Source organism: Tremella mesenterica (assembly GCF_000271645.1).
Source record: "Tremella mesenterica DSM 1558 unplaced genomic scaffold TREMEscaffold_4, whole genome shotgun sequence".
Taxonomy (NCBI): Eukaryota; Fungi; Basidiomycota; class Tremellomycetes; order Tremellales; family Tremellaceae; genus Tremella; species Tremella mesenterica.
Window position 1 is genome coordinate 1,233,558 of NW_006711228.1, and position 25,945 is coordinate 1,259,502.

At 47.9% G+C, this 25,945-nt stretch overlaps 7 protein-coding genes across 7 annotated transcripts; 3 read left to right on the plus strand and 4 right to left on the minus strand.

Moving 5' to 3' along the window:
• Positions 1–1,186: 1,186 nt before the first annotated feature.
• Positions 1,187–1,693, plus strand: TREMEDRAFT_30284 (uncharacterized protein; the record flags this gene model as incomplete). Its single annotated transcript, XM_007003858.1, has 1 exon — positions 1,187–1,693. One exon carries the CDS (start codon positions 1,187–1,189, stop codon positions 1,691–1,693), a length of 507 nt encoding a protein of 168 aa, XP_007003920.1.
• Positions 1,694–2,023: 330 nt separating this feature from the next.
• Positions 2,024–3,888, minus strand: TREMEDRAFT_38764 (uncharacterized protein). Its single transcript, XM_007003893.1, has 6 exons — positions 3,729–3,888; positions 3,613–3,680; positions 3,404–3,491; positions 2,770–3,191; positions 2,381–2,554; positions 2,024–2,306 (listed from the first exon to the last, which is right to left on the minus strand). The coding sequence occupies exons 1-6, from the start codon at positions 3,735–3,737 to the stop codon at positions 2,117–2,119; spliced, it is 951 nt and encodes a 316-aa protein (XP_007003955.1). The 5' UTR covers positions 3,738–3,888; the 3' UTR covers positions 2,024–2,116.
• Positions 3,889–5,976: 2,088 nt separating this feature from the next.
• TREMEDRAFT_29882 (uncharacterized protein) lies at positions 5,977–6,925 on the minus strand (the record flags this gene model as incomplete). Its single annotated transcript, XM_007003807.1, has 6 exons — positions 5,977–6,090; positions 6,142–6,360; positions 6,408–6,541; positions 6,586–6,700; positions 6,745–6,832; positions 6,882–6,925. Coding segments are annotated over 6 exons (714 nt in total), but the record flags the coding sequence as incomplete, so codon positions are not given.
• A 2,567-nt stretch (positions 6,926–9,492) lies between these two features.
• Positions 9,493–11,024, minus strand: TREMEDRAFT_30267 (uncharacterized protein; the record flags this gene model as incomplete). Its single annotated transcript, XM_007003853.1, has 7 exons — positions 9,493–9,531; positions 9,586–10,013; positions 10,059–10,086; positions 10,130–10,212; positions 10,253–10,787; positions 10,831–10,875; positions 10,923–11,024. The coding sequence occupies 7 exons, from the start codon at positions 11,022–11,024 to the stop codon at positions 9,493–9,495; spliced, it is 1,260 nt and encodes a 419-aa protein (XP_007003915.1).
• A 2,880-nt stretch (positions 11,025–13,904) lies between these two features.
• Positions 13,905–16,018, minus strand: TREMEDRAFT_38768 (uncharacterized protein). Its single transcript, XM_007003894.1, has 14 exons — positions 15,926–16,018; positions 15,828–15,875; positions 15,709–15,747; positions 15,648–15,655; positions 15,534–15,561; positions 15,351–15,480; positions 15,120–15,262; positions 14,915–15,073; positions 14,750–14,870; positions 14,596–14,699; positions 14,353–14,529; positions 14,197–14,289; positions 14,094–14,130; positions 13,905–14,045 (listed from the first exon to the last, which is right to left on the minus strand). Coding segments are annotated over exons 1-14 (1,095 nt in total). The 5' UTR covers positions 15,932–16,018; the 3' UTR covers positions 13,905–14,043.
• A 241-nt stretch (positions 16,019–16,259) lies between these two features.
• Positions 16,260–17,035, plus strand: TREMEDRAFT_29384 (uncharacterized protein; the record flags this gene model as incomplete). Its single annotated transcript, XM_007003758.1, has 3 exons — positions 16,260–16,454; positions 16,519–16,655; positions 16,777–17,035. 3 exons carry the CDS (start codon positions 16,260–16,262, stop codon positions 17,033–17,035), a joined length of 591 nt encoding a protein of 196 aa, XP_007003820.1.
• Positions 17,036–19,905: 2,870 nt separating this feature from the next.
• Positions 19,906–20,652, plus strand: TREMEDRAFT_61859 (uncharacterized protein; the record flags this gene model as incomplete). The annotated part of the gene is made up of 1 exon (XM_007004137.1): positions 19,906–20,652. The coding sequence occupies one exon, from the start codon at positions 19,906–19,908 to the stop codon at positions 20,650–20,652; it is 747 nt and encodes a 248-aa protein (XP_007004199.1).
• Between the last annotated feature and the right edge of the window lie 5,293 nt (positions 20,653–25,945).

The following is a 25,945-nucleotide window of genomic DNA, read 5'->3' on the forward strand; positions in this document are numbered from 1 at the left end:
GGCTGTGAGTGGGAGGATGGCCAGATACCAGTTATTTTTGGAAGGACCGACAGAGGTCGGTAGGGTGAGTGTGCTAAACTTGTCTTCTGATTCCTGAAAGTGAGGTAGGGCAGAAGGCAGAGGATGGTGAGAGGTATAGAGGAGGGTGAGGTGACGAGGAGGGTAAAAGGTAAAAGATAGAGTTAGAGAAGAAGAGAGGAATGTGGGTGACAAGCAAGTTGCATCGCCCAGATCCCCGACCGCACCGAGCTGGCGACTGCCGGTTGTCCAAATACGCCAAGACGTCATCCCACGTGGCAATTTCAACCTTTCACAATCAACCCCCAAAAAGTCGAAACTCTCTCATCATCCTTCCACCACTTGTTCTTGTTCATCATATCGCCATGCTGCATGCTGCATGGGTCTATTAGCCTGGCACCTACATACCATCCGGGTCTACGAATCATATGCTACTCGACATTTTATCCGTCAAAAGAACAAGTGACGCTCCTACGATGATATCCCATGTCCCATTCACTAGCCGCGTTGACCCATCTCACTCGTATATATTTGATCCAACTGACCGCAGTTCAACACGAGGCTCCTCCTCTTCCCCATACTTCTCATTCTTATCGCTGATTTATGACGCGCACTACTTCTTTACTCTCAAGAAACCCTCCGCCAAAGTTCACAAACAATACGCCAAGCCCCTTTATTCACGTCCGACGCTCAATCCGTTAGCGCTCGGACGGGGAAAGAGGGGCTAGATTTACTTCTTTCCCACTGTGCCAGGTCTACCACTTTGTTTTAGTCGGCAAAGGGAGATCAACGCGGGAGACTGTGTGGTTTTCGGGTGAACGGTATGGTGGGACATTTTATATGATGATAAGGATGATGATGCATTCATACATTTGGGTCTTTGTTGTCAGCGAAGCCGAACGATGCATTTGTCACTTTCTGTCTGATTGTGACCACTGCCTATCCTCGTCTGAGAGCTCTCTCTCGCACTAACCTTGCATGAGAGTGTACCCCTTGGGACTCCATTATCCCTTATCCCTTTGCTAGTGACTCTACGAGCACATTGGGTGCAAGTGCAACTTTCCCACGGTGACCAAAACTTCCCTCCCCCAACCCTCACTTCTAGACTTCTGGGATGGACAAACTCAAATTTAGCGAGTACTTCATAGCAAAAGTCGAACAACCCAACATGTCCCCTACTCTCCATCTACGTACCCCATTCCTTCTCCTCCGAATCCCAAGTACTCCATTTCTTCCTCCTTCGTATTCACTTTCAAAACCACGACACGTATCTTACTCTCTCTGGCCATCCAAAACTCATCTCCGTCCCCCACCTTCCATCCCTCCCCCCATGCCGGCCATTTATCCACAACGAATCATCTTATCGGACGGATCTACGTTTACATCATATACCACCGCCCCTTCTCCTTCGACTGTAAGATTGACTAGGGATGTGACGAACAACCCTCTCTGGGCTCCTGGGAGCGATGTCAGGGGATCTGACGGTGGTGAGGATACGAGATTAGGGAGGTTTAATAAAAGGTTCGGGAAGGAAGTTTCTATGGATGAGAATGGTGAAAAGGGGGAAGGAGTTGGTGGATATGGATTAGAGGATATGGAATGGATGTCAGAGGGGGTAGTACCGGAGCAAGTGTCGGAGAAAGCGGGTGCACAACCGGGTAAGAAGAAGAAATAGGTTGGGGTTGGGGTTGGGGGTAGAGGGTGATTTCCCACACGCTAATAGGTATTTGGGAGTGTGGGATGGATGATAGATGCACCGAAGTAGAGAGAATAGGAGGAGGATCAGGAGATGTATCAGAAGAATGGAGGGACAGGGATGGGGACCAAATGCTCTATTTATCTATGGGGAAACGCAGCGGGAAGCATGATACGGAGGGATTGACGGATTTCTATCGATGATTGGGCAGGAGAGAGCTTGGGGGACGGACGGCAATACAGTGAGAGAAAGAGGTAAGAAGCCATCGATGGAGAGCAGGGAAGAGAAGGGAGTTGGACATTAGAAAAACCCATACAACGCAATGCATTATCACCCAATTGAAAGTACATCCCCCAGATCCCCATACCTTCATTCGTCAATCTCTCGTTTTATTTTTGACGATCACGAATATAAATAAGCGTCCTCCGAATCATATTCCTCCTCACTCTCATCCACTTGACTAGACTCGATCTTAGGTTTTTGTTCCGATGTCTCCACTTTCGGTTTGACATCGGGTGAAGGAGGTCGAGGTTCGGTCTTGTAAATGATATCATCCGAATCGCGAAAGTGTGGTACTAACAACTTGTTCATTCTGATCCATGAGCTCGATATATGACAGAGAAGATGAGTCAGGGAAATAGGAGTAAAAGTGATTGATAAACTCACGTAAACATGTGTAAACGATCCGTATGAAAGACCGATTTTAGACGATCGTCACATAATATATAACGCTTATCACCTTGATCTTGAAGATCGTTTTCTTTGACATAATCCCATATCCGTTTGACTGTTTGGGGTCGGGAGAGACTAGGTTCACCGATGAATGCTGCTAGCGAGTCGCTGACATGAGTATTTTCCTTCACTCTCTTCATCTCATCACATTATCATCCATGCCAATTCAAGTTAGATTCTGAAGAGTTCATTACCAACGACTCTTCGGCGAAAAAACAAACAAAATGAACGATAATGAACATATCTCGTCTGACAACAAAAGAGAACACATAGTGGAAGGATGAAGGCAACTCAAGCGGAACAAAACATGAAATTTCACTCACCTCAAAATCATCTCCTTATTAAATACACTATTCTTATTTCTTCTCTTCTTACCCCTCTCCTCTCCCTCATCTCCCGATCCCACCCTCGCTCTCGATTTCCTCTTTATGGTCTTTTTCTTCCTCGCTGGAGTAGCAGTGCTCCTACTTGGTCTTGCCCTACCCCCAGCGGCCATATCGAACTCCCTCTGTAATCGCATAGCCATCTGTTCGTCCGTCTCTCTACTTCCTGAAGCCATGACAGGTTCGCGTTCTATTTTAGGTTTACGCTCAGGAGAGGGTGGTTCTTCTTTTTTGATTTTCCGACTTAAAGGTTCGGGTTGTGAAGATAATGGGATTGTAGGGGTAGAAGTAGAATTGAGAGGGATATCTTCGGATGAGGTATCGTCAGGTGGAGAGATTAATTGTTCGTATATTTCTCCGATCTGGGATGAACTCGTGTCTCAACTGGGTCTCGCAGATCCGTCATGAACGAAACCAATTCCCATAACTATACGATTTCCCAACATACAGTGTTCTTCAGCACTGATCATACTTCAGGATCAGAAGACCACCAGACCGGGACGATTGAACACTCAAGTGACACTCGAGTGTTTCTCAAAAGGTGGTTGTGATTGAAAGATCTGATAAAACTTACCTGCTCATCAAGCTCTTCACGTGAAGCTTTAATCTTTCTCTCATCTTCTCCTTGTCTAATAAGTTCTTTCCTCACAGCTTTAGCCGATCTATGTTAATCAGTTTAAATTCCCTGTAATCCGGAATCAATCAATATTCCCCTTTGACAGGAAGATCACTCCGTCCAACATTCTAAAGATCGGGGAAAACAGTTAGAGGGGAATTACTCACACTGTGGAAAGATCTGAAGAAGAAAGAATATGTCTTATACGAGGTAACAAAGATTGAACGTATGTCATCTGTATATCAGCTATTTAGTGATGTGACGTTTATGGGGAAAGACGAACGTCGGACATGGTGATTTTATAACTCCGACTTTTGTGATTGTTCGTCTAAGAGTGTAAAAGATAGGTCCAAATAGAAATGTTTTTTGAAGCCCTGAAGGAAGTATTTGAAAGATGAGAATGTAGAGTAGCGATGTATGATACAGTGAATGACTCGCGATGCGGATTATAGATGGGGATGGAAGCAGGACCGCAGGAGGCAGGGGGCAGGGGAAGCGGGCGAGTGACAGGTTGGATAGTGGCGATTCGGTGTAGGATGCTAGCAAGTGGCACTTTTGGAAAGTAATTGTCCGTCTGTCTGCCCATATTCCTATGGCCTATGATGGCCTATGGAAACTAAGAGGGGAGGACAGATCAAAGATTAAGATCTGAAGCTTGACTGAGCTATATATAGATTTCAACGAAGAGTCTTGTCGTTTCAACTTCCAGTAAATGCATAATGACTTGCTGAACCATACTAATTCCAGCCTCAAGGTTAAATCTTCCCTGCCAGTAGAGCCGGTGCATAAGAAAATGTACCACACCCATAAGTCCATATCCTATGCATTGTATATCTTTGAAGCATTTCATGTATTGACAGGTTTGTTTATGGATACAAAGCGGGATCTCCACCACCAGGTGGGAATCGAAGTTTGGCAAGTAACACAGTGTCCCTGAAATCAGCTACAACTCTGAATCCACCCATCAAACACCATCCATCGCACTATCACCGCGTCTCATACAACTTCAGCATGAAGTACGAGTCACTCTAACTAGACGCAGACCAGTGTTAAGGTGATCACGAGTGATTCGAAGAGATGAAGTAGTAAGAAGAAAGATAAAACTCACATTGGTTCATTTGGAAGTCCAACTTTACTAACCCTACAAGCAAACTTGATATCATGATCATCCGTCGACATTCTCTTCGATGATACGTTCTTGGTCGAACCTCGTTGTGGATTATCTTGCAATGACTTGGAAGATTTTGAAAAAGAAGCAGGAGCATCACGATTTACCGTCCATGTTCCCCATGGTTCTCCTTGAGGTCTAGTTGCGTGAACGTTGAATGTGAGGGTTGTACGTGGTGCAAAGTTAGAAACGAGGGTTGTGTAATTACGAGCTGACAGAGTTCCTACTACCTATTTGTTAGTCCTATTCTCTATCTTTTCACTCAAGACTCATTCGATAACACAATGAGTGACCGGTTTGATAGATCAATAATCGTTGATAGGGAGAGGAGAAGATAGAAAAAAAGCGTCGACAAAAAACATACTATGATAACATCTTCTTTATTGATCGGATGTACTCCTCCATAATGACTCATTATCCAATCAATATTGTTTTTCAAATATGCTCTCGCCTCCGCCAAGGACGTATAAATCTCAAATTGTCCATCGTCAATGATCAAAGACGCCTGCTTCATTCCAGGTTTCAAGTTGATTGATATCCTTCTACTGATGGCACATCTTTTTTATCATCAGCTCTGATCATTTTCAATCTGATAATTTGACATACTGTGTTGAACGACCTGAAGAAGTGATGAAAGAAGTCACTAAATCCAATCCTTTCTCAGCTACATTACGTACGTTGACAGGTGATTTGATAGTCTGCAGAGCGGAAAATGTGCTTAAAGAAACTTGCGGAGGTAAATCTTGAGTATCAAGTGGAGGTCTATTGGCATCTAATAACTTGATGAATTGTCCATGAAAAACATATCCGACACTACCTAAAGTGACCACGGAAGGAAACCACAAAGGTAATGTTAATCGATCATCAAAGTTATGTTGAAGATAATGTCTATAATGTCTTTCTATACGAGTGGAATCAAACGATAGTTGGTTCTCCAATTGAGGCGCTGTGGAATGGATCGATCCCGAGGAAGAAGATCCTTGTTCTTCGACTTCTAACAGAGGTTGTGTCATTGATTCTGGGGAGATAGCTCTGCTCATCAGTGGCAGGCGAGGGAACGGATGACCAAACGAGCATTTGTTCTTCTGGTACTACACCTTCACTAGCCGTGACAAAAGATTCTTCACTTGATTGACTGGTTACTGATCGTCAGTTCAAATGACTACTACAAATGATAGCAAGTACTTACCGGTGGCTACGGTATCCTTACGTTCTTGTTCCTTAGGAATTGAATACATCTTTGAGAGTTCTTGACTGATCATCACGAAGCTTGGACGTTTATCGGGTTCTTGAGCCCAACAAAGGTTCATGAGCGCCCAAAGCCCATCCGTCAGACCAGCAGGTCGAGGCGGTCGCTTTCCCTCTACTCTGTCAGTTCTTGGGGGATCACAATGTACTGAGACCTCTCACTCTGAATGTCTTTTCTAACATACAAGTCATCCACATATCCATATGGAATTTGACCATTTGTGGCGATCTATAGTAACTATCAGCTCAGACAACAAATGATCAATGATCAAGGACATACCTCGTATATCGCCATACCGAAGGAATATACGTCACATTGCCATGTCACTTGACCACCAGCAAGTCGTTCAGGACTCTGCCACCGCATCGTCCCGGCCACAGGAAGGGCGGGTTTGGTCGAATCTCTCTGAGACTTTGTGCTCATATCCATCTTCAGTCGACTAAGACCAAAGTCGCACAGGAGTGCTTGACCATCATCACCGATAAGAACGTTTGAAGCCTGTCGATAAGCACATGAACAATGTTGTCCCACAAGAGATCACTCACCTTCACGTCCCCGTGAAGGATATATCGAGAGTGCAGATATTCTAACCCCTGCGAAATCTGATGGATCAAAGCGAGCTTGTTCGCTTGCTTTCCCAAGTCGGTACGTAGATATTGGAGGACGTTGCCGTTCTTCACTGTCACAGGTCAACGAAGTAATTTTCGAAAGACAAGAGCTCACTAAATGGGCTGACTAGGAACCAAGGTGCAGGTCCGGTCGTACTGGATGCACCGAGGAAGTCGAGGATGAAGGTACTCCTCAGTCTTCTCCATACGTCAACCTCCTTGATGAATAGCTGATATGGTTAGTCCGGGCGACGCAACATACGCTGTCGCTCACATCTCTATCGGCATGTTCGTTGAGTTCTTTGATGGCTACTGTACGACCTTGCCACCTGCCTCTCCATATGACGGCAAAAGGACCAGATCTGTTCTCAGCGTCGGTCCACGTTGAATATCATGATGACTCCCACTCACGCGATGCGCTCCTCATGTGTGACCTCCAGGCTCGTTATCGTCCACTTCGATTGTCAGCCACGCGACTCATATTGTGAGAATCCACTTACATCTGGAACAGTGACATCGTTACTTGTACTATGACGTCGTAAGACCTACAGTTCAGCCAGTCTCCAGATCCTCGTGAGATACTCACGTCCAAAGCTTTCTCACAGAAATCTCGATGACTTTCCGATGCCGTGGTCATCACAGTCGTGGCTATCGACAAAGCCGGAGAAGCGACTCTACTCCCCCTGACAAGGTTCGGAGCTGCATATTGCCGATCTGAAGTGATCTTCACATCCTCCACATTGGCCCTTGTGGTCTTGATCATCCCTTTCGTCACCTGAGTCTGCGAAATGGCCGCGGAATCTAATTGGAAGCCGTCAGATGCTTTATCGTGTCGCAGTTCTGGGGAAGGTAGTGGTGATCCGGGATGGTGTTCATCAAATTCTCTTTTCTGGAGCGAAAGAAGCGCATCCAGAGTTCTTTGCAACGTCTTGATGGCTTCTTGCTGTTCTTCCGTCTTCATCTGCAATGCCGCCAACATTGCTTGATCCGATTGACTGGCCATATCCAGCTTCTCGATCAAAGTTGCCATGTCTCTCTCATGATCGGCTCGAGACTGTTCTTGCCATGCTGCAGTGGAGATCTCAGTTTGCAACTATGAGTCAATTCAGCTTGAAAGAAGAAGAAGATTCAGACGCACATGAAACACATTGACATAATCCTCCAAATCCTCATTAAGCTGCTCGATCTGCTGAGCGGTGTCCTTTGCACTGAGGTACAATTTTAGAAAAGATCTGCTGGCCAGTTTGGTAAGGAGATATGCGATGTCTTGTAAATGTCTGGAAGTCAGCTAAGATGGATATTGTAGACGTTACTTACTTGAGGAGACGTTCAATGTTGCTCTTCGTGATTGGTGAAACTTGGCCTTTATTATCGACAATACCCTGTTGGACCCCGGCGAGTATAGTGGCACTTCGCTCGACCTTGTGTCAGAATGAGGTCAAGAAGATGAACTGCGATACTCACCAAACGCAAAGCAGCGACTTTATGCATGCTTGTCTCCTTGGCCTGCGCCAGCATCTCCGCCACCAACATAGTCCCCTCTGCAACACCAGGCAACCACCCTGCACCCAGTGACAGACCAGTGGCCAGTGCTGTCAAAGCTGTGTACACCATGTTAAGTCTGTCCACCTGCTTTTGAGCACTGACAACTTGATTATGGAACGCTTCGTCTGTCGCGCGAGGGACTGGAGGAACGGAGGGTGGTGGGGGAGGTTTATATTGTGCTGGAGCAGATGACACTGTCCCAGGAGCACCATTCTCGGGTCTCTTTGGTAAGATTGGTACTTTGCCCAAAGAAGCAGGCGAATTTGGGATAGATGTGTAAGGAGGAGGAGGCGCCGAGGAGGGTTTGGGGGGAGGTGAGAGGGGTGGTGATTTGAAGGGAGGTGATTTCGGTTTGGGATTTGCCGGAGGGAATGTAGCCGTGGACAAGTTGCTCGGTCTCTTGGATATGACACCTCCGCCGGGAATCAATCCGTGAGTACCGGTATCGATGGTAGAAGTGATAGAAGGTGCCTTTTCAGTAGATGACGAGCCGCTTGCCGATGCTAGTGAATCCGAGCTTCCCTTCTTTGGCCCGAGGGACTTGATGAAGTCCTTGATTTTGTTTGAGGCGATAGACTTGTCATCGGAGTCAACCTTGTCGGGTTTACCTACGAAGGAAGAGGCGCGTTTGCGGAAACCCGAGCTTGAACCCGGCGATGCAGGAGAAATTTCATCGGAGGGGGGAGGTGGCGAGGATTGTAGATCATGAGGTGGGACAGGAGGTGAAGGTAAGGGTTTATTGGTTTCTTTGAATAAGGGCATGGTGGCGACGAGATATTGCGAGGGACGATGTGAGTTGGACGATCTGTGTGAGATTAGAAGCAGAACACCAGGCGATCATCAACACCTGATACCTGGATCACACCATCAGAAGGGTTTAAAAAGGATACCCACCGATGAGAACCGACTACTTGTGCGAGGTATATATATGAAAAGTGGGTGACTGCTTGATGCTTGTGACAAACGATAAAATGACGTGGAAGGGAGGAGAAGCATAAAAAGGAGATGTCGGGCATCGCTAATCGTTACTTTGCCTTCGACCTGCCTTTACGATTGATGCATTCCTTTGGTCGTCAGAACCAGCAGCCGAAATCAAAGGATAGAGGGCCGAGCTGACGCCCCTGGCCTGATCGCGACCACCCTCGAATCATGTGATACCAGGATCTCTTGGCGATTTCCATTGCGTACGTTGCGACTGAGCAACATGACGATGGCCCAGTGAGATTCCAATGTTTTGACTTTGGACAAGCAACGCCTTCCAAGAGCCGTGGAGTCGCAGGGACGGCGTCGGTGGGACGGCCGGACCTTATGAGATGTCAACGTCAGTTGTTCTAGACATCTTTGCATGTGCTCTGGGTTCTTCATGCCATGTCCAGCTGACCTGTGGCTAGGTGAGTCGCGATGGCGTCAGTCACAATGATAATGCTCCCGAACATGGTTGCGCGCGTACATGGCTTACGAGCGTGGGATAATATGTTCACAAGAAGAAAGTTCTTCTGGATACCTCCATTTTCGGCTGAAATGATTAGCCTGATTCCTGCATACTCGGCGATGCCATGAGATGACTCACCTTCCATTTCCATTCGTATTCCTGTTCCTCGTCCAGGGACGGTATGACAGGCTTTCCCTTTACCTCCGTGGATTCCTTTCCCATTTCCGCAGCTGCTTCATCCTCATCCATCTTTTCTTGTCTCGAGATCTCCTCTTCCTCGGCATCTCCTCCACCGGGCACTCTACCGTCCGCAGCCGTAACTGCCGGGAGACCTTTGCGTAGCCATCGTAACTTGAGTGTGAAGCGAGGTCCAATCTCTTGCAATCGGGCACGAGTGGGTGAGGAAAACATATAACGATGTCGACGGAAGAAAAGGAAGTCTCGTTGATTATGAAGAGTGACAACTTGACGTCCTCTAAATTGCGGAAGTGGAGGGAAGAGAGAGCCGAATAGCCGACCTACGGAATTGCCCAGAAGGGTAGTGAAGTTGTTCAAGATGAGCTCGGCTGAATGTTCAACTGTAAATCTATTCGCTTAACGAGATGACTCACGGGAATGAGGGGAAGGTTTGGCATGTCCCTATGGGTCAGCTTGACGAGCAAGACCTGTGAAAATGTCTTACGTAGATCTCTGAACCAAGTTGAATACTTGTAAGCCTGAAGTAAGCTGTTGGGCCTTCGGGCAGTTTGATGAGAGTGATGGCATCTGTCATAAGCATAACCTCCTTGACGTGTACAAAGCTCACTAGGTTCTTTGTGATCTTCATTGACGATGATGACCGCCACGAAGTCTCTCTTGATACCCCATCTCGCCACACGGCCAAGTTCGAAGCCTTTGCCTTTTGGTCGTTTGAAGAATTCCCCACCTGGGAAAACATTCTTGAGATCGTCGCAGAACCGATAAGTGGATTTTCCGGGAGAGGGGGAGGTGGTGATCAAGATTTTTGGCGGAGGTCCATATACAGGCTCTGTACGTTGTTGACCTTCCTCTTCCTCATCTGCCTTTGCCTCCTCAGACATTTCCTCATCCTCATCTGGTACATCTCCACCATCTTCATGAGCTGGGACAGAAGCTGGAACCGTGGAGGGACCAGCTTCTGACTCTCGGTCCTCATCTTCATCATCTGTCGCATCAGGAGAAGGACCATTGATGGATCGAGAAGCAGCTGCAGCTTTCTCAGCGGCCGCTTGTAAAATTTTGGGATCGGTTGTGAGGTAAGAACTCGAATCGAATATTCTTGTATTGTCGAGGGTGTTTGGGATATTGGTAGCTAGTCGTTGCTACATTATGAGCCATGTATTCTCTGAGTATCGTACTACTGACCTTTCTCAGCTCCTCTCCGTCTTTACCCTTCTCAGCTTTCTTGATCTGGACGTTGTCAGCGTCATGAGCTTCGACTCTGGAAAACTTCTCACCTCCAACCTTCGCTTGAGCTTGGCCTGTTCCTTTTCCCTCTTGCTCTTACGATGAACATCCGACCTTTTCATAGCATTTTGTATTTTCTTATCGGGTGCCATGATGTGGATGCTCAGATTCCTTGCCCTTTGACTCTATCCAGTCACTATCTACCGCCAGTGCAGTGGAGGACGACGTGGAAAAAATAAAATTGATGCGCTCTGCAGAGTCTTACGTAATCATAGGTAATCCGACGAAAAGAGGTTCGAGCTCAAAGTCAGTCGCGTCACCTTACTTTCACCCCCACAACATCCACCCCTCTCCCCCCCAACCATGCCATCTCTATTCTCCACTTCGTCAGCCTCAGCAGGGGCCGAAAATCAATCAAGGTCATTCTCACGAGTGAACAGTCTCAAACGTGACTGGTCCGAGCCTGAACCTGCCGCCAGTAGTCTGAAAGCTTCACCTGTGGAATTTCAATGGACTGACAGTCCTCAGTGAGTCCTTCTCTTCTCTTCGCAGATTCTCCCTATATACGCAGAGGCATAGTGCTCATAGTCTCAGAGACAAACCTAAGATGCCTTCAACGGTGACAGTAGAGTCTGCGGCCGATAGACGAAGAAAGGCTATATTGGCCGCCATGAGTCCCAACACTTCTCCACCTTCAGGATCAACGTCTTCCAAATCGTTATTGAAAGAACCGCCTGTTCAACAATTACCTTCTTTACCATCTGCGTCATCATCAAGACCTTCTCTTCTCAATGGATCATCAGTGTCATCTCTGGGATCAGATCTGAAGAAGAGGGCTATGCCATGGGAAGAAGACCAATCGTGAGTAGACGATTAGTTGACCGTGTGGGGCTGATAGCAAGGACGACGAAGAAGGCGATGTTGCAAAGACCGAATTCTAGAAATAGCGCAAGATCAAATTCAAATAAATCAACGAAATCTGGAGGAGTGATGGATATCAGACAGAAGATAGTGTTGAGCACGGAACAGCAGAAAGTGCTCAGTTTGGTAGTGGCGGAAGGGAAGAACATCTTTTTCACTGGAAGTGCTGGTAGGCAATCATCTTATATTCTATGATCACTCCATTTCCCCTTCTCCTATCAGAACCTCCATAGACTGGTAGCTGATTATATATGAACTCCAGCTGACAATAAGGTACTGGGAAGTCCGTCCTTCTCCGCGAGATAATCAAATCTCTTCGCAAAAAATACGTCACCACCCCAGACGCCGTGGCTATCGCAGCATCCACCGGTATAGCAGCTTGTAACATCGGAGGCGTCACTCTTCACTCTTTCGGTGGGGTCGGGCTTGCTGTTGACAAGCCTGATGTTCTTTTACAGAAATTACGAATGAATAAAAAGGCTGCAGCTAGATGGCAACGGACGAAAGTGTTGATCGTGGATGAAAGTCAGTCAAGCTGAACAAATGATTGGTCCGGTCAAAATGCTAATTCTCAGTCTCGATGGTGGACGGTGATTTATTTGACAGGTTTTGTAAATTGGGTCAAATGATACGGAAGAATCAAAAACCTTGGGGAGGAATACAGATTATTGTAACTGGCGATTTCTTCCAATTACCCCCAGTGACGAAGAACAACCAACAACCAAAGTTTTGTTTCGAAGCTGTCACTTGGGATGAGACCATTAGCATGTCTGTGAACCTGACCAAAGTGTTTAGACAGAAAGATCAACGTGAGTTGTTATACCTTGTATCCCTTCACTCCTTCCTTGACCATCCTGTCTCACTTCACATGATCGCTTTCTTCAAACTTTCGCCTTGTCAGCTTAGCCCGTGGCAAGGTGCAACATACCTAGAAGAGAATAAACTGACACCTTTAGGCTTCGTTGACATGCTTAACGAAATGCGGTTTGGTCGTCTCACACCTGAATCCATCAAAGCTTTCCAATCCCTCTCCAGACAAGTAAAATACGACGACGGTATCGAACCTACTGAACTCTTTCCTCGTCGAGAAGATGTCGATAGATCCAACGCACATCGTCTAGAGGCTCTTCTAACTGACGGATACACCTATGCCGCTTCCGACACTGGAACAATTACCGACCCAATTCAACGACAAAAAGTCTTATCCAATTTCCTAGCCGTGGAACAACTTTCCCTTCGAGTTGACGCTCAAGTCATGTTGATTAAAAATATGGATGAAACATTAGTCAATGGCAGTATGGGTAAAGTCATTGGTTTTTGTCATAAACAACTTTATTTCACAGATACAGCAGGGAGATGGTTACCAGATGGACCAGATGGTGATGATATGGACGAAACCATACGAGAAAAGTTGGAGAAAACTAGGAAACTCGTAGAGAGTAAAATTGCAGGAGCGCCAAATCCAGTGGTACAATTTAAAGTTCCTGGTGGTGGGATGAGGGATGTTTTGGTAGAAATGGATCAATTCAAAGTGGAATTACCAAATGGTGAAGTACAAGCTAGTAGGACTCAATTACCATTGATCTTAGCTTGGGCGATGAGTATACATAAAAGTCAAGGACAGAGTGAGTTTTCAACTTTCGGTGATGGAACGTGAATGGCTGATAGATAGCATTGGATCGAGTCAAAGTGAACCTAGGTAAAGTTTTCGAGAAAGGTCAAGGTCAGTGTCTTTTACGATTCCGATATACAATTTCCTGATAAATCAGCATACGTCGCTTTGTCTCGAGCAACATCTTTAGAAGGACTTGAAGTAATCGGCTTCAACGCTAGCAAGGTAAACTTCTCGCTGTTGGCCCTGAAGGACGCTGACGTGAAAGGTTATGGCCCATCAAAAAGTCGCAGTCTGGTCTCGAAAATTACGTGACCTAAACGATTGAAACTCTTCGTCTGGTCATTTGACATGTAAAGGACTCGTAATCTACTGTACATAGTGGCGCCATGTCCATGTCGCCGTATCTGACCTTGTGTATGAGTACATACTCCACACTGACCGAGTTAGAAATCTAGGGAGGAATAGAAACTGTGCTATACATGCCATGCAAATCACGCTCTATGACCCGATGCATGTCAGACGATGGTATTGAGGCAAATTGTATGGCCAAAGTATGTTTCTTGGTAGGCTACCGAATATGAGTAGCTTATAGCTTGTTTGACCAGGTTGAGAATTTGTAGAGTATTCAAATTGTCCTCTGAACGTCAGTTTAAGGGTCAACGATGGAAGTAAAGCTCAAGCTTACACATGACGATCCGAGGTTCGGTGATGCTGGTAGAGATCTTGTTATCAGCTATTGCATCCATCCGGCATTCCTAAAAAGGAAAGTCGACAAGGAGATCACTCACACTCTTGTGCGGCAACACGGAAGCGCCGTTAACGTAGAGCTCATCTTTGATGGTCACATCATCACCCAGGACTGTGATGTTCTCCACGCGAGTCTGTGTTGTGAGCTAATTTCGGTGTACCAAATTGAAATTACAGGTATGGTCAAAGTGACTCACCCAGCGACCAACGTTCGAGTTCCAGCCGACGATAGAGTTAGCGACCCATGCATGATCCCTTATAACAGCGTTGGACAGGACGACACATCGTTGTAGCCTGACGCCTTTACCAATCTTCACTCCGGCACCGAGAACGACGTTGGGACCGATGACAGAAGAAGGGTCGACTTCGGCCGTCTGTGGATCAGCTATCAATCGAGCGTCGGAAGGGGTATGATGGTCATGAAACAGGTTGAGACGTACAGGATCGACGAGAACGTTTCCTCCATACACCCATTTGTGTTGCTTTGGGTCGGCCAAAAGGGGCGAGTGTTGACTTGTGAGATGGGAGAGGTAAAGGCAAGTACCTGACTGTCAGCAATTCCAAGTGCATGAGCATATTTCAATCGGTACATACCCGTGAGGTAGTCTTTGGGTTGACCGACGTCCATCCAGAAACCCGCCATGTCAAAGGAATGCAATTGGTGGTCGGCAGCGATAGCAGGGAAGATTTCTTTTTCGATAGAAGTGGGACGTAACTATACATGAGTCGAAATAAGGTCCAGATAACAACTGAACTCACCTCTATACGATCAAGAATCGAAGGGTTGAAAAGGTATATACCTGCGTTGACTCTGTTCCCCACAAACTCTACGGGTTTTTCAACGAATCGATCGATCACAGTGGAGTTGGGTTTGGTCACCACCACACCGAAGTTGCTAGGCTCAGCGACTTTAGTCACCTGATTAATAAGTTTTCAACAGTTGTAGAGTGATGATATGCCGCACCATGATGGAACCTTCACAACCATGCGCTAAGTGGAAATCCCTAAACGCTTCGAATGGGTATGTGCAGGTCACATCGGCATTGAGTACGAAGAAGGGTGAATCGTCTTTTCCAAGAATTTCACGTGCTAATGCTAGAGGTCCAGCTGATGATTAGCATTCATCACTCAATATGCACGATTTTAAGGGCGTAGAATCGACGTGGAATGGGTAACAGATGATGATATTCCTCACCAGTTCCTAAAGGTTCTGTCTCGACAGAGAACGTGATTGAGATACCCAGCTCTTCTTCAGTCTTCTTCAGTACGGAGACCATGATTTCGGGTCGGTAATTGACTGCCAGCACGATATCCTTGACACCCGCCTGAGGGCGTCGTTAGTGGTTTGAACGTGGATCGGTTGACAGAAGCGACTTACCTTGACCAGAGCTTCGATCTGATGCAATCTGGAGGAATGTCAGCTGAGAACGTGTTGGTGTAAACTTTCAAGGTATTTCTCGATATGTGAGAATGTGAGGGAAAAAGAACTGACATGATGGCCTGGAATGCCCCATCAGCGCGTTACTACCTCAAAATTTGAACCGAGGACTCACCTTGTTGCAAAACTCTACCAAGGGTTTGGGCCATGACAGCTGACGCAGTCAGCGATATATACCACATGGTCACTGTTTGACATGGGGAAACATGAGGTGACAGCTGAGAGGATACTCACAGTTAGGGGCCTCAGACGTGTACCGAAACCTCCAACAAGGATCAAAGCGTGCCCAGAGGTCAGCTGGGGGAATGATGTCTGTGAGAAAGGGAACCTATCTTCATTTTGCACACAAAGAAGAGATGAGCACCAAGAAGGATAAGAGAGTGCCCAAAGAAGAGGTAAAATGAACGAAGCAAGGAAGGAAAGGGTAATAGGAATGAGGAGAGAAAGTAAGAGATGGGTTTGACACGTTCAGTAAGTAGCAGTACTCGTACAGCAGTAGTAGTAGTGAGGTTACTGCGCGCGCCCTGAACCCAAAGTTGCAACCGAACAATCCACACGTGGCATCATTATTATTATTATAATCTCATTTCTTCATCTTTTCTCCAAAGATTTCTGAATGTTCACCCTTGGATCCCTCCTCCCCAAACTACTCTCCTCCAGTCCACAATGAGAATCGAAAAATGCTATTTCTGCTCCGCCAGCGTCTACCCAGGGCATGGTACCATGTTCGTCCGGAATGATGCCAAGACGTTCCGCTTTTGTTCCAGTAAATGCAACAAAAACTTCAAGATGAAACGAAACCCGAGGAAAGTGCGATGGACCAAAGCGTTCAGAAGAGCCAACGGGAAGGATATGGTCGTCGTGAGTGTCCTTTTTCATCTACGTCTCCGATGTACATGTCACGTGAGCTCTAGCTGACATGTAGGACTCTACTTTCGAGTTCGAGAAACGCCGTCATGTGCCGGTACGCTACGATCGCGAGTTGGTGGCGACTACTATCAAAGCTATGGAGAGAGTACAGGAGATCAAACAGAAACGTGAAAAGGCATTCTGGAAGAACAGGTGCGTCATATGACTTCCCTCTTCTCTACCTTTCCTCTACAAAGTGTCGGGCTCGTACTTTTCGTATACCACCGTCGTGCGAAGTGGCAGTCAAAAGCAATCAGCAGTGCTGACATTCTAGGATGGCCGGCAATCCTGCCAGGGATACCCACGCCCAAGCTGTCGAAGTGGAACGACACATGGAGCTGGTACAACCTCGACGAGTCACCGCCCCAGAGGAGAGGGAGAAGATCAAGGAAAAGATCAAAGTTCGTGCGGCCGGAAAGAAAGCTATGGCGACGCAACAGATCAAAGCGGGGGCGGGGAAAAGAAAAGAGCGAGAGAGCAGACTCATACCTGCACAAGGGGGTGGAATGAGTATGGGGATGGATACGAATTAGGTATCGAACGCGAGTCTGTAGGTAGTGTTGTATCATACCTTGAATCGCATGTTACGACTTGTGTATGAACTCACTGATCGGTATATCGCTGACATCACCGATCAGCGGACGGCTATGTACAGTGAGTCTAATTCTATGTTTTGCATCCCTCGAGCTAACATACAGTGAAGAGATGTGCCACACAATGCCAGGTATCATCGCGGACCGGCAATACGCAGTTGACGGACAACCTTTGTAGGCGTAGCACTACTCCGCTCTCGTGAGAAATGACCCGAGCTATTCATTCATCTCAACTCGTCAGCTCCTCATCCACATACACTGAAGCTACTCAGTCACTTCTCAGATGAGGCACTTTACGCTGGCGAAGAAAGACCCCCAGAATGTTACTGGAAACTTCGCGTTCCTCTCTGCCGGAGTAAATCGTCTGCGCGCAAAGTGGGAGCACCACCATACAGACGTGACTCCAACTTACGAAAGACACTCCACAGGCTTGCCATCCATCTCGTCAGCGTTCCGAAGACACTCGATCAGCAGTGTCGCCCCTGACCTTCGTAGTGAGCCACGTCGCTTTAGCCTTGACCGTCTTGGCGACCGTTTACCATTGTTCGGCCACTTCGGTCTGGCCCCTGCTGGAGGTAAGAATGTCCCGTCAATACAAAGCCATCTATTGACGACGCAGGATCCGATGAATCTGATTCTACCACTTCTTCATTCGGGAATACTGGTCCACTAACGGTACCGCGAGGGCCATGGGTGCTCTATGAACCAGCTGTAAGCGTACGTATCGCACATCGACACCTTCCCATAGGATAGCTGACATAAAAGACCACTCCTCCATCCCAGCATGTCAATGCGAAGACGGACGACGGAGACAGTGAGACAATCCGCAAACCCACCACACCGCCCATATCGGACGCTGAGACGCATCATCCCTCGGAGCATGCCGAGTCATGTCCCCGCCTCCCTAGATTGCCTTCACTCACGCGAATGAATTCAATCCCCTACTCTAACACCATTCCTCCGTACGTCACCATGCAGAGCCCTCGCAGCGCGCAGCGATTTCATCATTCCGCCCCAAATCTCTTGTCCTCCAAAACCAGTCGTAACGAAGATTACCTGGAGACCCTTATATCCCTCCTCAACCCAGCAAGCAGTCAAAGTCCCGAATTGTGAAAATGTCGGGGAACATAGGGGATGGGTGGGTGATAAGTCTCAATTGGGAAAGCGTTCAAAATCAAAGCGGTACTTCAATGTCCTCCTTCAACATCATTATTCGAAGGTCTAGACTCAAGAAGACATTTCTTACCATGACATCATTCTTCCATCATTCAGCTCGAGATTATGTCATATTCATCCTTCTCAAATGATCCGAAATCTGACGACGATTCTAGGACCTTCCTTCTGACGTAGGTTTTGAAGGCGAAAGTTAAAGTGATTTTGTGCTTTCGAGGTGGATTCGGAGGGAATCTCTCGGCGGTTTTTGAAATCGGTAGGTCATCATCCTTTCATCGTGGATCTCAACTTAAATTAAGTTTGCAGGTCATAGTTGTCCGACGGGCAGCGACGAACAGATATATAAGGAGACGAATGTTTCCAACCCTCTTCGATCATCGATCATGGGTCTGAGAAACTTTCTAGCCGCACTCTCCCCCACTCGTACCTCCTTTGGCAGAAACGAACGATCCCTCCCCTCTATCAGTACTTCCGGCACGACGAATAATCATGATCCGTCACCGGCTGGTCCAGACTATGACAGCTTCCTAGACTTGTCAGATAATGCTTTTGACCCCTTCCGTAAAAACAGTCCGGCAATCTTGAGGTCTTCTCCGTCGTCTCGATCCTCACCCGCCCGTCCGACACTGGGCACAGCTCTCCATCAGCACTCAGCTTCGCACTTGTCGACTAGCAGTTTTATTAGTTCCGACACCCGAGTAAATAGGGCAGACTTCCCAGAGTCGCCTACGTCCGGGAGGATGACTCCATATCTACGGCGGGTTCCTGCAAGCTCGGTGTATCTTTCTGATCAAGATGCATACAGAGACAATGCCTTGCCACCATTTTCACCGCCCTTCATTGGGAATCATCCGTACTCCGCCGACTTCTATATCGGATCCTCCGATAACATCCTGGAGACTGCAAGTAACAAGTCATCATCCTATCACCCCAGGGCCACCCTTCGTCCTCCGCGGTCTAGTCCTGATCTCAGGAGAACAAATGCGACCAGACGTCCACTCCGGATCGATACCTCCCTGGCCAATGGGATGAATAATGCTTCCAACACTAGCAGCGGTTAGGCAAACTGTCATACTGATCGACCAATGGAAGTGATCTGCCTTCATGATTCATGTTTTGCAATTTTGATACGTAGGGCTTTTATGCAATGTGATGACTGACTCCATTTACTCTAACCTGTTTAACAGCTGACGATCTGAAGCACCCATAGGGTAGCTGACTTCAAGATCAGGTTATCGGAAAATCGTACGATCGATTCTTATACACTCCTCGAGACTCGATGATGTTGTCTTTCGACCACGAACGACGATCCGACTCCACCACCCACCCATCTTCTATCTGACTCTTATTACCCCTTCCATACCCTCATCATGCACACCTCGCCTGCCGCGCCGTGGTGTCACTCCCTTCGGATCTGGCCTGTAATTGAAATCCTTTAGGTTATAAAAACTTCATAGCCTCCAGGATCCTCTTTTGACAAATCAACCTTTGAGCGGACATTGAATTCAACCAGTTTACTTCAGCTTTCTCATCATGTTTGTGGGATGCTTCCAACCTCATCCATATTATTTGACCACTAACATTGCGTCTTCGGCTCCCTCTCGGAATACGGATCTTGATCGTCTATCTCGCTCACCATGGACCCGTATCCCGCGAGTGGCTTGGATAGCTCGATAGATATGGATGATGAGACAATATCTGCGCTGGTCTGGTACACCCACCGGCTTGAACACGGTCAGTTTGGAGACATCACATTGTACTTCCCAATAGTAGATCCGAACGAGGACGAGATCGAAGCGTGGCCTCCAGAGGAAATAATGGTATACGATCCGGAGACCGGCAAGTTTTCCGAATTATCGAGGACTACTCCCGAGATAGTCATCACCCATGGATTCGATGAGACTCTACGGAGTGGACGTTCCGATTCATCTCTTGATAATCGAAGGTTGAACAGGACTCCAAGTAAGATTCGCCCTCTTGGGCAATCCGGTAGTTCAACTACAGGGGCATCAGGAGCAAGTCGTATCTCAGTCTGGAATAACTTTTCGAAGCCGCTCACACGTCTAACATTCTACGCCAATGCCCTAAGAGCCCTGCGAGACTCGAATAGTCAGAAAGTGAACCCTGAAAATATGATAATCTTGTGGAACCAGATGTCAAGAGATGTGGAGGTGGCTGAAATGGCTCGAAAGCTCAACAAGCCGGAAGAATGGAACTCAACAGTAAGGAATTTGAGAAGTATCGTATGTTTGATCACCTTACATCGAAAGTTTCCGTGGGGGTTATCTGTAACGGACGGGGTTGGGGAAGTGGAGGAAGAGGAGTCAGCAAGGACAGGAGAGAAGGAAATGGATGAGAGGAGATCAGGGATCTCAGCGTTATGAACGCTTAGACTCGAGATCATGTAGCTGCTCACAAGATGATTAGCCAAAACGATATTCCTGTTATTCGATAAGACGACCGCTGAGTGATGTTTGTAAGTGACATTGAATGAGGACAATTGATTTCTGTAAACCCGACCGAGTGTCAAAACGAACCCTTGGAGAACTACTCGTGAAAAAATCATCATCTCAGGTTGATCTGGAGCACTCCATGTATACCATGTACTCGTAGAGTATGGAGTAATCGCACTGTATGGATCACTCCGTAGTGGACGTCCGGTAATACGAAATAAGCGGATTTCCAAAGCTTGGACCGTCGATCGTCAACTTAGGATTCACCATCTTCACCATGTTCTCTTCTTCACTCTTTCTTCTCCACACTACGAGTACTCGTACTCATCTCCTTTATACACAGCTTTCATCCTGTATCAACGTGGGAAATATCATCGGATCTTCATCTCGCACAGGACATTTCGATTTCAGCCGAACCACTCACAATTCTCACACCCACAAGGCGGTACGCTGAATAACAATCAAGGAAATCTCTCACGGGTCGCATCGCTTTCATACGGAGCGGTGCTGCGGGGTTTTCCTTCCTTTATGACGACCTTCACACCGACCATAGAGTCTGTAGAGAGATAGAGAGATATTATATGGCTTACTGGTGAGTGGCGAACGTATCCTCTTACACACATACACCCTTTTCTTCATTCTGCTCTGAGTGAATTCATCATGTCGCGACCCAGAAGCAGATCACGGTCCCCTGGCTCAAGAATTTCTACCGCATTGTTCGGCTATCGCTCTCGTACTCCGATTTCAAATGACTCCCTCGATACCCTCGATACCCTCGTCGGCGACCCGACCGCCAGCTCGAACTTATCTGATGCAAAATCCGTCGCCTCATGCTCGCTCACGTTGCTTCCAGACGAGCCCGACCCTCCTCATGTTGGCGTCATCCCTCCCACTCGGCCTTACACTCCAGTCCTTCACGAACGCGACAGCCCACATCGAGAAGAGGCTCGGTCAGCTGCGGCAATGTGTCTAATAGTGCTTCATTATATTCGCTCGCAGATAACTGGGTTATCGGAGGACCTTTCTAACTTGGCCTCAGTGCCAACTAAGTCAGTGAAGGATCAGTCAGTGGCGGATGGGGCAATGAAGGACGGGGCAACGAATGATGGGTCGATGGAGGGTGGGCCTGAGGAGGATCGGTCAGTGGGGGGTGAGACAGTGGAGGGGGAGACAGTGGAGGGGGAGTCAGCGGAGGGCGTGTCAGTGGTGAGTATGTCAGTGGACGATGCGTCAGAGAAGGAAGTGTCAAGGGAGGATCAGAAGCTCATCGATGCTATCACAGAATTGTTCGTGGCGGAGAATTGTGACTTCGATGTCCGCACTTTGATCAAGTCAAACAATGGCAAGGATGCGGAAGCAGTTTCGGGGGAATGCGCAACAGATCACGACGATGTCAACGAGTCTGATCAAGTGGAGCGGTCGTTGAAAGAAGCCTATGCAACCGTGGCTCGCCTCCATCTGCAAGTACAGCGGTTGCTCGGGCGGCGCATGGGAGATGACTTGTTCAAGGACGACTGGGCAGAAACAAGCAACAGCTTTCCTGGTCTCACAGGTGTAGCGGCGACAGCCCCTCTCAACTACGGGGAAGCCCGGAAGCAGCTCGAACAAGCTGCAGACTGGCTCGAAAGTCGAATTGTTCCAACTATTGACCGCCTAGTGGAAGAGATGCAGGGCAGCGCGGGCAGCAAACCCAGAGGGAGGAGAAAGAGAAGGAGGGCCGCTAGCCTGGCTGTCCCTGCCAATTCATCCACGGACTGTGAGGACAGGGTTCAGCAATAGTCACATGATGTTTGAACAGTTTCTTCTTCGCATGCATCATATCGCATCGTCGAGTGGTATCTTGTCCCCAGATCGTATCGCTTACTTGCGTGCTTGCCGAATGAGGCAAACCCGGGGATGGAGACGAAGAGGCCGGCTGAGAAGTCGTATCCCGCGTTGTTGTTGGGCACAACGACTTTGACGTCTTTCTCAACATCATCCTTGTACAACTCACCATACCTGGCCTCTTCTACGTCGTTGCGTTTGATAGTTGTAGCAGATCCTCTCCGGATTAGTTGTATCGGAAACCTCCTTTCATATTGTCTTAGCGTCATCGATACTTGAACAGGACGCTTTGGGGTTGGCTTCCTCGCGTCATCTTCCTCGTCCTTGCCACCTAGTCAGTCCCCCCCCTCCGCCCATCTCCATTCCTCCAGCCACAAAGGCTCTTTTTATCCTCATTGTCAGATTCATCGACTCGTGATTCCTCACTTTTACCACGTGGCTCCTTTCTTCACCCATTGATCGTCGTCTTTGTGAGTCTCTCTATGGATCCTTCTCTTCAGCCCTTGATCACAGCCTCCACTCGCTCATCTCCATTCCATCCCCAGCCGTCTGATCCTCTTTCGAGTTGTGTTAACTATTCATCAGCTTCGGTGATTACGCCATACCATCTCCCCGTTTGACGCTGCGAGGCGTCATTCTCGCAGCATCGCCCCAGCTGCTATATGCCAGCATCAGATCATGTCGACTCGAACGTCAAGCAAAAGCATCTACGTCCATCCTCATCCGCATCACCACGGTCCCCAAAGACAGAAGCCAGGAATAGATACAGGCAGGCTATAGGTGAGTATAATGTCCGTAAACATTCAGAGTCTGTGCTGACTTATCCTAGCTGTGGACGTAGAGTGAGCTCTCTTCTCACATTCCATGATCAAACATTCTGACGTGAACAGTGAGGGAGGACCGTCCTTGTTGAGCCCACTTTTATCCCGATTCTCTCTCAACGGCATACCATCATTCAAAAGCTTCATTCCCTCCTCGCCGTCCGTCGACCACTCCAGTCAAGCAGAGGCAAAGGATCGTGATCAGGTCTCATGGCAGACAATCGACCTGGGTGATGGCGCTGACCCTAAGTCAGTGTTCACACCAGATAGTATTATAATCCTGCTTACGATCAGCACCGTTCTAGTCATCTCGTCAAAGGAAAACGCTTTACAGCTGTGGAGAGTAAAACTCAGTCGCCTTCCTACCGACGAGCATGTAAAGGAGACATTTCCTACCCCAGAGGAGGTATGTTGTATCCGCAAGATTGGGTACGACCACACCACACAATACTCCTCTCTTTCAGGCCCATTCGAGCATAAAACCAGCAACAAGGAGAAGGTTCTACAAGCAAGCATCCTCTCCCGTCAGCCTGGCGATCATCCCAACACACCCCCTTTGGCAGCTCTTTTGTGAGTGTCCCTTGGCTTCGAGGGACCAGTGACTGATTCACAAACAGAACATCGACAGAGATCAGACGCAACACTCATGGTCATCACTACATCGCACTCGTTATCATCGACCTGAAAAATGGGGTAGCGATCAAGAGAATACATGTTGGGATCGGAGCTTCGGCTTCATTCACCGCATCTACTCGCGCTATCGTTGTAGTACGTCATGATCGCTTTATTGGGCAGTAGCTGATGTTCTTATAGGCTTTGTCACATCCCACGCCTAAAATTTACTGCATACACCCATCAAGCTTTCGACTTTTGTGCCTGCCTATCACCGATCTACCCTTATCCCCTACCACCTGTCTACCTATATTTGCTCTATCTGGTCGATTGCTCTCCATCACTACCTCGGAGCCACCCCAATCACTCGGTGTTGATCAACTCGGATCTGTTGTATCGTTATCCTCCGTCCAGTCACCTCAAACTCTCGTGAGTCCCCGCCCACAACTCAAGCGAGATACTGGGAGCGGTCAGCGAGACTACCTGTCCTCTGCTATGGAAATTGGAGGAGGAGTCGCCCGTGGTGTCTGGGCAGGACTAAGGGCAGGAGCCAAAGCCGCCAATCAAGCTCGGAACAATCGTCTGGCTCGAAGTGCTCCTGAGGGTAGCAGCGGTGGCTTGGCCGATCAAGATGAAGACCATTGTGACGAGCGGAAATCCCTCGGTGATTCTAGTCTGTTCGACGACCTTACAACCACATCGAATGGACGTACGGAAAGTCAATGGATCAAAGTCTTTGATTTAGGGCCTCGTCAAGATCTACCTTCATCCCTGGGTGATTCTTCTGGCTCTTCCAATTTGCCTATCCTACCCGTACCCGTATTAGTGGCACACTTCTGCCTCCCACCTTCTCGTTCATCTCTGCCGACCCTGTACTCTGCGATAGATAGCCAGCGTCTGTACAGACAGCGTCTATCCATATCGTATCTGTCCTTCTCAAGATGTGGCACGAAGTTATTAGCAGCCCAGGACGATGGACGAGCATGTCATGTTTTTGGTATCCGACCAGCGGGGGCGAAGAAGTTGGACATGCCTGGCGAGTGTAAGGGGTTGGCGTGGCACTTATATGAGTTGAGAAGAGGCAACACTGCAGCGACTGTCATCAACGTGGAGTGGTCGCGAGACGGACGTTGGGTAGGGGTGGCAACTGGCAGAGGTACGATCCGTGAGTTTCAGCTGAAGTTTCTTTTTCCGGTCTGTGTTGATGCGTTTGCAGATATATTTCCCTTGAATCCTGACGGAGGCATGCCTTCAGTCTCGACCCACATACCCCTAAAAGTTATCAACAGTACTCAGCTTCCCTCACTCTCCACAGTCGTTACGCCACACGCACGTCTTCGGTCGCCATATCTAGCGGAGAACACGAGGACCGAAATTAGCGCCAGCAACTCATCCCTTATGGACACTCATTTTGGCTTCATGACGCCACGTGCCGATCCGTTGTTGAAGGGTCATACCATCGTAGATACTTACATCTCTCGGACGGGAGCGGGTCTGATCGAATTGGCAAGACTCGACATTCATGCCGCTGTCTCCTCGCTGACGGATACGCCTTCGACTAAGGAGACGCCGATGAGGCGAGTCAGTGGTTTGACTGAGATGATGCGATCTCGAGCTGGGCTCGTTGCCCCTCCAGAACTCCACGTCACGAGTTCCGTCAAAGCTCGATGGCTGCTTCCCGATAATATGGAAGGCAACTCATCCGTTTTCCTTTCCTCGTCGATTCTCTCGCGGCAAACCCCGTCAGTGGCTGAGCAACCCAAGTAAGTTCATCTTTCTATACATGACTGTCAGCTGATATCCTAGCAACCTAGCTCATGCCGAGATTCAAACCCATTCGGTCCATCCTCATGTCCTCCCTTCATCCATCTACCTTTGGCGTCAAGTAGATTTCTTCTCTGCTCGTGCCATCGACGAATATTCACCTCTTTCAATTATGGATATCGAAGCTCGTACCCGACGTCTAA

Coding starts and splice junctions, on each gene's coding strand:
- TREMEDRAFT_38768 (XM_007003894.1), bottom strand. Junction 15,748..15,827: donor CACGTCTGAGGCCCCTAACT/GTGAGTATCCTC, acceptor TGACTGCGTCAG/CTGTCATGGCCCAAACCCTT. Junction 14,530..14,595: donor GAAACGTTCTCGTCGATCCT/GTACGTCTCAAC, acceptor GCTGATCCACAG/ACGGCCGAAGTCGACCCTTC.
- TREMEDRAFT_38764 (XM_007003893.1), bottom strand. Junction 3,492..3,612: donor TCTTCAGATCTTTCCACAGT/GTGAGTAATTCC, acceptor TGATTAACATAG/ATCGGCTAAAGCTGTGAGGA. Junction 2,307..2,380: donor GATCGTTTACACATGTTTAC/GTGAGTTTATCA, acceptor CTCATGGATCAG/AATGAACAAGTTGTTAGTAC.